The 9,943-nt window shown below is 32.7% G+C and overlaps 2 protein-coding genes across 2 annotated transcripts; one reads left to right on the top strand and one right to left on the bottom strand.

The window, feature by feature from the left end:
- The first annotated feature begins 4,140 nt into the window (after nt 1-4,140).
- LOC141904348 (uncharacterized) lies at nt 4,141-8,097 on the top strand. The gene is made up of 13 exons (XM_074792934.1): nt 4,141-4,456; nt 4,867-5,183; nt 5,284-5,409; nt 5,530-5,728; nt 5,804-5,942; nt 5,990-6,232; nt 6,318-6,495; nt 6,580-6,807; nt 6,890-7,061; nt 7,154-7,299; nt 7,368-7,556; nt 7,668-7,762; nt 7,850-8,097. Exons 1-11 carry the CDS (start codon nt 4,239-4,241, stop codon nt 7,547-7,549), a joined length of 2,148 nt encoding a protein of 715 aa, XP_074649035.1. The 5' UTR covers nt 4,141-4,238; the 3' UTR covers nt 7,550-7,556; nt 7,668-7,762; nt 7,850-8,097.
- Nucleotides 8,098-8,447: 350 nt separating this feature from the next.
- LOC141904347 (uncharacterized) lies at nt 8,448-9,279 on the bottom strand. The gene is made up of 2 exons (XM_074792933.1): nt 8,919-9,279; nt 8,448-8,661 (listed from the first exon to the last, which is right to left on the bottom strand). The coding sequence occupies exons 1-2, from the start codon at nt 9,182-9,184 to the stop codon at nt 8,448-8,450; spliced, it is 480 nt and encodes a 159-aa protein (XP_074649034.1). The 5' UTR covers nt 9,185-9,279.
- Nucleotides 9,280-9,943: the final 664 nt, after the last annotated feature.

Here is a 9,943-nt window from a genome sequence, read left to right as displayed (position 1 = left end):
GAAAATGGGCTATTGTTAAAATCACTGTTTGAAGACCGCGACTGAATTTGAAGTCTGCGGCAATAAATTAGTTCATTTATACTTGAATTGATAATCGAAGTGACAGTCGGCCTGCGGGTTGATTTCGGGATGACGACTCGAAAAACATGTCGTCCCATTGAATGGGGCTAAATTTTCGATGTTTACGGCCCGACAGCGCTTTTGTAACGATGATTCGTGAGAAAACACGCGGGCTATTTGTAGATCTCAGTGAGCTGAACGATATTATATGGATTTTATATGAAACAGCGGTAAGGTAACAAAGCCGAAGTTCTTTTGGTAAAAATAGTGTGGAAGAAAATAATAATAATAATAATCTCGCGGATATCAATAGGGTTTTCTGTGAAATAACAGAAAACCCTAAATATAGCTGCAAAGCAGCGATAACGGGTTTTCTGAGCAGGCGTGCTATTCATAGTTTGGAAAGTGGATAATAGAAATATATCAATACGGGATACGCATTTGACGTGTCAAGTCACACCAATGCGGTTTAACATAACATAATTTATAGTTATAGTCAAATTGGGGATTACTCGGGTCGTTTATTGTCTGCGGAGTCGAGTAGATTGGTTACCCGTCTGTAACATTGGTTACGGAAACGACTCGTCAGCTTGATGAGTTGTATGTATTATGATTGTGCGCCACCTGCATCTTCCGAAATAATGTTATTATAATTATTTGAAGGGAGGATTGAAATCAATTATCAACGTACATCTGAATATGTAATAGTCCTTAGTAAATTTCTGTTGCAGAGGGGGGCATAGAAAAGATTTTGAAATTATTTAATTAAAATATAAATTTTATTTACGAAAAATAAACTATTATGGTCAGTAAAAATTGAAAATTCATAGTGTATTTTTAAGAACAAGCTTACTTAGCTTACAGAATACATCACGTACATTTGAATTTTATAGGTGATGGGTAAAAATCAACGTGTGACAGAAAAAAATGTAGTTAATTATTTAACAGTATCGAAATATGTGCTCTCTTTTTAAACTAATGGAGTGATACGCAATTAATCACATGGCCTGTATTTAAAGATAGAACATACAAATTGGATATTTATAAGTCGAAACATGTGAACAGAAACTAAAACTTTGATGTCAGTGACCAGTATCGAATTACACAACGACAATTGGCTTTAAACTCAACAAACATTATTAAAGAATGTTTCAAACAAAATGCTTTATATAACGACATGAATAAACTTGTTTTACAAAACAAGAAAGTACATTTTGAACTTTTGAATGGTCGAATCCTATTCATTCACAGTAACCTGTGATGTGGCGATCCTCGGAGCCATCATTCTTGATGACGTCACTAACAAGTGGTCACGGCCGTCGCGTGAACTCATTTCTTTGAAAATCTAGCTTCCTCGCGGAGCGGGACCTGGTGACGCTGCGCCCCACCCCCTTCGCGCTGAGAAATATCTTATTTCCAGTCAGCAAAGACAGGTTCTAAAGATCATAGAGTGCATCGCTGGAGGGTTTCCGATCCATATTGAATTGGTGCGGTGGCGCTCTCAATGCGGAAGTTTTTGTGAATTTTTCAGTCGGCGACGGACGTTTATCGTTGTAAGTGATGTAATATGTAAAAAAAATGCAGGGAAACCTATCTCAATTTGTTTTTAGCGATGCAGCGGAACTAATAAGGTTGTTGTTGCGCAATAAACAGCAAAATTTAATTGGTTCTGCCAGTACTTCATATTAGATTTTAATAACCATTGTTTTGCCTCATTTAAATTTTTAAAATTAATTGTATACACATGAAATATATTTTCCATTTTAACATTAAAATTATAAGTTTCAGTAACATAAATATCTAAATTAATTAATGAATTTAAAACTTCATTTCTATATGAAATATCTTTATTAAAATCTATTGCAGGAATAATATATTTAATTGATTTATTATATTGAAAAGCTTTTGGAAAACTATCTACCATTTATATAATAAACAAATTAATAATTACCTAATTCTTTTAATAATTTATCTTGTTCTTCAACTGTTATATTACCATTTAAACTTATTATATAATCTAATGTATTTTTTAATTTATTAATTTCTTTTATATTAGTTTTAATTTTTTCTTTATTACTTTTTATATTTAATTTTGAACTTATACCAGTTAACACACTTGAACTTAATCCTAACACGCCAATTGATATAGCTAAAGGTGTTAATGGACTGAATATTGCTAGAAATGTTATTACAGAACTAATTGTAACTGAACCACTGATAATAAAATAATATATAATTTTACTTTTTATATATTTCTTCTTTATTATCTTTAAGTCACTTTCAAATTCTTATATTTTTTTTTCTAAATATGTTTTGAATTTAGTTTTATTTATATCATGAGGAATTATATCAATATTATCAACTTTATCCTCCATTTATTTAGCAAAGAAATTACTAATTAGTAAATTTATATGCTACAAATATAACAATAACTGTTCCACCTAAAATCCAAATTATTTCATATTTCTGTTGTTCTTTACTTGGTGTATAATAATCTGATAATTTAGGCTTGTATAGATGTAATCTTTCTTTATTTGTTACTGCGTTATATAAACTCATTGCATCATCGACTGATTGAAAATCTCTATGTGAAATCTTCTGATCATATAATTCTTTATTGATGTAATCCATATAGTTTTGTCTCTTTTCTCTATATTCTTCTGCTGCTTTATTGTATTTCTCAAATGCTAAGTTATGTCTTTTTTGTTCTGATAATGAACTATTTTTATCAATATGTTTAAATAAATAACCACCACCAGTAAATGCTAAAGCGTTAACAATTGCCGATCCTATAATAGTTATAATTGCAGATTGCCATTTATTTAGCAAGAAGATTATGCATTTATATAAGAGGAATATATTTTTGTTTTTCCAAGTAATCAATAGTTAAATTAGATAAAGTAACTGCTAACGTTAATTCTAAAATATCATTTATATCAAATCTGTCAACATTAACTCTTCCCATTGTAAATACTTTTTTAAAACCATTGAATAACCAACAGTTCCAACTGATAGTAATGCTCCATTATATAAACCAGTTATTATCCACTTATTATCACTCATTTATTAATCAAAAATGTTACTATCTTCAAAATATTTAATTATCTTATTTATGATTATTTCAACATTTATAGTATTATTAGTTTCATTTTCATATATTTCAGTTTTCTTCTTTTAATATCAACAATGATAAAATCTTCATCTAATTCATAAAATCTTAAAGATTCTCTAATTAAATTAGTAATCTTTACTACATTCTTTATCTATTGTTTTTTCATACTCAAATGTTGTTTCATTAGAAAATGCAATATGTTCAATATGTGTAATTACATCAGTAATGTTAAATTTCATTTCTTTCTCACGTTTAAAATCAAATCCAAAACATATGCTCGGTCCAACAGTTATTTTCATTTATATAGTGAAAAAATTATTATTTACATCTTATAACTAATTCATAAATTACAGGGAAATTATTTAAATCAATTAAGTATCCATTATGATTTCTTATTTCTAATTTGAAATTATTGAAATGTGGAATACAAGGTTTAAAATCACATACAGCTAAATTGTAATTTATTTGCGTTCCAAATTGTTAAACATTTTTTAATGGTATAATATTTAATATACTAGAATTACAAATTATAACTTTAGTTGCTTCAAATGTTTTTGTAGGATCAATTAAATTGCAATAAATATAAAAGTGTGTAAAAGTCATTAAATTTGTATAAGTTTCAATACTTGAATAATCTCTATCTGGAAGAATTCCAAACAGTTTAGCTAAAGGTTTTCTTACTAGAAATATATGTTGTTCATTAGTTAACTTTATTCTTACCTTATTCGAACTATCACTTTTAATAAATTTAATTTCAAATCTAGCAGCTGCACCCATTTTTAAAGGGTAACTGACACTTTTTTTTTATTTCAAAATTCGATAAGTTCTATCGAACTAAGGAAGACTTTGAAATAGTTCTGTTCAAAAATGTGTAGTTTCCGCGAAAATCGTGATTTTGTAAGACAATTTTTGACCTCATTTCGTTGTATACATCGCGTTAGAAATCATCGGCAATTTCCGTCGATCTCCGGCGCTGTGACGTCAATAAAGTGAGCACTGAAAATTCTCTTCTATGAGATAACGTTGCGTTTTTACTACTCGGCGTGTTTTCACTGCTTTTTCTCAAATGCCAAATCGTTGTGTTTGCTTTGGGTGCGATTATTCGGATAGGGGTATATTTCTTTTTCCGAAGAATCCTGTTCTTCGAGAAAAATGGGCTTCTTTTGTAGGTTTAAAGCGATTGAATTGGAGCGGCCCAACGTCGAATAGCGTCGTGTGTTACCGGCATTTTACCAACGATGATTTCGTTAATAAAATGCAGTATGATGCACAATTTGCAAAGAGGTAAGTTTCATTCAGTCATCTTAACATTTATTCGAGACATGGTTTGAGAATAATTATTGTATGGGCTTGAAAATCACTGTTAAAAGGGTCGCATTTTCAAGTCCAATTCAAATCAATAAAATTTATTTTTTCCACGCGCGGTATCCAATTCATAATTTTTTATGTCAAAATGCCGTTTAACTTTTGTTTGCTAAGCGTGATTGTAAAACCATGCCTTCTAGGTCAGCTTACATCGTGTGACAATAGAAACATCTTTTCATTGAACTACTACTATAGGCCACAGTGCATTGGCCATCGTACAATAGGCTTTTATTGTCATTGTGAGTGCCTTACTTCACTCACTAACTACAATAACAAAATGAATATTTCACGAGCCTTGTGAATTAACGGTTGCCTTTTGCTTGAAATAGATTGTTGCTGAAACAAGGAGCCGTGCCATCGATCCACACTGTGATAGAAACCCCTGAATCTACATCTCAACCAGAGGATTTCTTCTCGCCACCACGAAAGCCTGGACGAAAAGTGTTTGAGAAGAGGGAGAGACGGCGAGTCATTGCTGAGACTGAGAGCCAGGTTTTGCATAATCTTCAACCAAATTTGGTTGAAGATTATGCAAAACCTGGTGAAGATGACGGCGGGGAAGTGTATGCGGAACCCGGTATCAAATCAGAGTTCGAGGCGACAAGAGAATTTGCTGTGCAGGCTGAACCGGATTGTAAATCTCGAGGTAGGATTTTCATGATGGTATGGTGTATCATTGTCATTCAGTTTTGAATATATCACTGTAATCATTGAATTTCATGTTATTTAATGATAATTTTTTCTAGGGATGCAAACGCTGAAAGAAACTGCACAGGTGAAGACCAAAATTGTGTACCGCATCAAACCTAAGATTATCTACAGAACGCCATTTAAGGCTCAGCGTTCAGTTGGAATCCAGGAAAATGCATTGAGTGAGTATTCTTTATTCAGTCTATATCGTATTATGGTACGGCTTGTATTATGGGGTTTTTTATGATATCATCTATTCTCCCTATCTATTTAATCCTACTACTGTGATTGGTCTGTTTTAGCTCGAAACATTGGTATTCAATGTAAGCGACCTGCTGAAGAACTTACAAATACCTCAAAAGCCATTTGTATTGGAGAAGAATCAGATTTAGGGAGTGACAGTGAAGATGATGACTATCATCCAGATTCGGCAGAAGAGTCAGAGATGGACAGTGGCTCTGAGGATGATTCTGAAGGCAGAGTTATGTTTGAAGAAATAAGGTTAGTAAAGTATAATATTTTAATCATGAATGATATTTTCCTTTCTTTTGTATAAAACTTCATTTATCATTGCAGTGATGAATCGGATAAGTCGTATAAAGACCAAACCAAGATTATTGTGTTCCAGTCAGCAATTCTGCAGCTGTTACAATACTGCCGGCGCTGTGGAAGAGAGAACCAAGTTTGGAAGAGGCACAGAGGAACAATGTTGACTGTCAGAACAAATTGTTTGAATTGTGGTGAAACTACTGAATGGTCCAGCCAACCAACAGTTTAAAGGCTCAGAGTACCAGGACATATTTCCGGTACCAGAAAAACTATCTTCACGATGCTGTTTCATCTGTGTGGGAAGCAAGTAGATCGGCACTTGTCAACAAATTACCAGGGCCACGATTGCTTGCTGGTGATGGACGTTGCGATTCTATGGGTCATTCTGCTAAATTTGGAAGTTACACTCTGATGGATTTAATAACTAACAAAGTGATCGCGTTTCAACTTGTTCAGGTATGTCAGAACCATAAAATCTTGCTTTTTCCTGAATTTAAAACAGAGAAAGGTTTACGTCTATCTTTGTTATTGATTTTTTTAGTCGAATGAGGTAAAGAATTCAAATGCAATGGAATTGGAAGGCTTAAAGCGTTGCCGAATACAGATAGGAAACCTGAAAGTGATGGCATTTATTTCGGATATGCACATTCAAATTACTAAATGGACAAGGGAAGTTTGGAATGTAGCTCACTATTATGACTGCTGGCACGTTGTTAAAAGTAAGTTCAAAAATTCTTTGTGTAGAATTTACATATCACTCACGGAATCAAAAATGAGACGAAATACTAATTTTTCATTTCAAGGTATAACTAAGAAACTAGAAATAATGTCAAGGAAAAAGGAATGTGAAGAAATCAAGGATTGGATAAAGTCAATAAAATGTCATTTGTACTGGTGCGCTGCATCATCATCACCCGGGGATAAAGAAGGCATCAGTAAAAAATGGTCATCAGCAGTCAAACACATCCAAGACAATCATGAAGACTGCAGCCATGAACCCATAACATCAGAAAAGAAATGGCTTTATCCAGGTAAGATATTATCTATTGCAACTACTGAATCAGAAATTATATCTAATTTCATGTGATGAAACATTTGATGTACTATTTACAGGATCTTTGGTTGGTGATTCTATGCAAAAATATCTGACGAATACACGGGTTATAAATAAAGTGAAGATGATGTCACCATACGGCCAGACCAGTAAACTGGAGTGTCTTCACAGTTTATTCAATCATTTTGCCCCGAAGATGATTCAGTTTTCTTACAATGGAATGACAAGCAGGTAAGCAAAGTATATAACAATTGAGTGATTTCTATTTTTTCATACATATGTCCCTGCTAAGACTTATATCAATGTCTTATGTCTTCTCTTAGGTTACAAATAGCTGCCCTACATTTCAATGAGAATAGTGACAGAATACAAGGCACAAAGATTGATGGGACAAAAAAATATAGCATTGTCTATCCAAAATACAAGGACACCCACACATTACGAAAACTACTCACTGATGCCACTTATGGTGAATATTAAAGTCATTAACTAAACTTATGTAAATAATTCATTACCAAACACATTGTTGGCTAACAGTGTTTTTTATTTCAGAATATGTCGACATTTGCTGGAACAAGATACTCGAGGACGTGGAAGAAGCAGATAGGCCGAGGAAAATAATCACAGTACCACCAAATCTCACATCAAACAAAGAAAAAATCACCAAAGAGGAAGCCATCGCAATGCACAGGACAAGATTCAAAAAAACTAATAAATGATTGAATGGTAAGTCTCTTGACATTTGTATTGAAGGTATAATTTCATTTAAAATTGTAATACATGCACATGAAAACATGACAATTATATTGATTTTCTTAAAAAATACATTCTTTTTAGGTCTGCGGAAAAAATGATGACCCGAAGTGATGATTTAATTCGAAAAATAATGTACGAAGAAATATATTTGAAATTTGGCAGTTCAAAGATACCGAGTACGTTTTATTTCAACATCAGGAATCATGATATATCTTGTATTCGTTTTATAATTCAACCTAAAATATTTTTCATGTCTTTTTCAGGTGATAAAGACAAAATATCTACATTTGCATGGGAAGATTAATGGTGAAACTACAAGTCTAAGTGAAAGTTGTAGACACCAGTTCACTCAATAAATGATCTGTAGAAAATTGATAGGAAACTGAAAATAAAATTATTGATCTGCTTAAGCATAACAAAACTGCTCCTTACTTGAACAATTAATTGCGATCAGATGTTTAAATTAGAACTCAATGGATTGAAAGCAAAACGTTTTATACATTATAAATATGCAATAAAATTTATATTTTATATCTAAGCGATGTCATTGTTTTATTAAAATACCTGTAAGAAAAGCACAAGTTAAGAAGAATATATAAACATCGTTAGAATTTTTAAGTTGAATTCTTCTATTTTAATTCATTATGGTCCATCAATCGACACATTACGAAATCCTTTATATACATGGTCCTCCTCATAACCGTCCTCAGGGAAATGTGCGCGGATGCACGAAACGACACAAGCAGGCAAAATTCTCCTATTCTCCTTGCCCAAATATCCCCAACACCACCGACCAAATGATCTGTATGCTACATGTCTTAATTTCGCATTTGCTGGCCCTTCAAAACTTTTCCGTCCGTACTACCGTTTAAATTCGGTCCACATCAGCTGCAGGACCCAAGGGTTCAAACAGATCGAAGCGAAAGCTGCTGTGTCCGTCATGCAGGTCTCTTCATTTTGTCCGGACTCCTCCCAAACCCAAACCCATTCCAGTCTTCTTTTCACGACATCAATCTCCATACAGCACACACACTCTTGCTCCGTCTCTAAGATCTGACAGTGTCCACATTGGCACCTAAAAAGATTATCCATAAAAATATTTTTAAGGTATGGATATAGGTATCTACTTGTTGTAAGCCTATGCTGATGCAATGCAGTGCAAGAATAGTCCAGCAGTGCCAGCACAACGACGTTGAATCGCACTGAGCTTTTGAAACGAACATGATAAGATTCTCTCAACTTCGCCAACAAAGCTCAAAAACCTATAATTAAATCTACGGCTTAATGAATCTTAAAATATATATTTTTAAGTTAATTGTTATATGAACATACCACTGATTCAGATTATCCAGCTCCAAACGGTTTATTCGGCCTTCGTCGTCGTCTCCCTCTGCCTCCGGTCTGGGTCCATCGCCGTTTCGCTTCGGTTCTGCCTCTGGTTCGTATAAATACGGCCCGATCATTAATTCCTCTTCGTCACTTGTTTCCTGCCATTCAAAATCACTAAGCGATTCATCTGAATTTGATGCCGAAGTGGCATTAAATTCAGATGAATCGCTCCCATTGTCCGATTCTCTATTCATTTCTATAGACGCCATTATTGAGTCGCTGCCTTTAATGACGTAGTTCTATAAATAGCCCGCAGTACACGTGTTTTTCCGGAACGATGTAAACAAAACGAGGCGCGCGAAAATCAAAATCATCAAATATCATTATAAATTGAAATTTTTTCCGATCTTTCAAATTGTCAATCTCAATAGTATACTATAATGAATCATTTTATTCCAAAAGTAGAAAATTCTTGAAAAAGTGTCAGTTACCCTTTAAACGAGCTCTTCTATTAATTTCCTGCGCTAATGTTTCTAAATTATATAATCCTGGTTTTAGATAAAGATGAAACCATTTATTCAAATTTCTAACATGAATTTTAAAAACTAAATGATCAAGACTTTTATTCGATATATTATGAAAAGAATTAAATAAACTTATATTTACTAATTTTAAATCTACACAATTCTTAATTCTCTATCTAATTGTACTAATAAATTATGCGATTTATAATTAGTAAGCTTCTTGAATCAACAAATATTCTGTATTCTTTTAATTCTACCATTATTTATAGCACAAAAAAATTACCTCTCATCACTAAAAATTAATTCTAATACAATTTTTCCTAAATAAATGGATGAGAAGATACCATGTGAAATTTGTGGTGAACTTCTACGAAAAAGTTATATGGCTCGACCTATGAAAAAACATGATAAAAATTATAAACCCACTAAAATAAACTGCCCAAATTGTAATAAATTATTCTCAAGAAATTATGTTAAAAAACATTCAGAGAAGTGTAAAATTAA

The sequence above is a fragment of the Tubulanus polymorphus genome, chromosome 4 (genome assembly GCF_964204645.1).
Source record: "Tubulanus polymorphus chromosome 4, tnTubPoly1.2, whole genome shotgun sequence".
NCBI lineage: Eukaryota > Metazoa > Nemertea > Palaeonemertea > Tubulaniformes > Tubulanidae > Tubulanus > Tubulanus polymorphus.
Note: the sequence above shows the minus strand (reverse complement) of the source record. Positions and strands in the feature narration are given on the sequence as shown.

What these genes read in the sequence shown, in the direction of transcription:
- LOC141904347 (XM_074792933.1), bottom strand. Translation starts at nt 9,184, where the DNA reads ATGGCGTCTATAGAAATGAATAGAGAATCGGACAATGGGAGCGATTCA. An exon ending in CTGGATAATCTGAATCAGTG is followed by an intron (nt 8,662 to 8,918) that starts GTATGTTCATAT and finishes TAATCTTTTTAG; the next exon opens with GTGCCAATGTGGACACTGTC.
- LOC141904348 (XM_074792934.1), top strand. Translation starts at nt 4,239, where the DNA reads ATGCCAAATCGTTGTGTTTGCTTTGGGTGCGATTATTCGGATAGGGGT. An exon ending in ACAGAGGAACAATGTTGACT is followed by an intron (nt 5,943 to 5,989) that starts GTCAGAACAAAT and finishes TGAATGGTCCAG; the next exon opens with CCAACCAACAGTTTAAAGGC. An exon ending in TCGCGTTTCAACTTGTTCAG is followed by an intron (nt 6,233 to 6,317) that starts GTATGTCAGAAC and finishes TGATTTTTTTAG; the next exon opens with TCGAATGAGGTAAAGAATTC.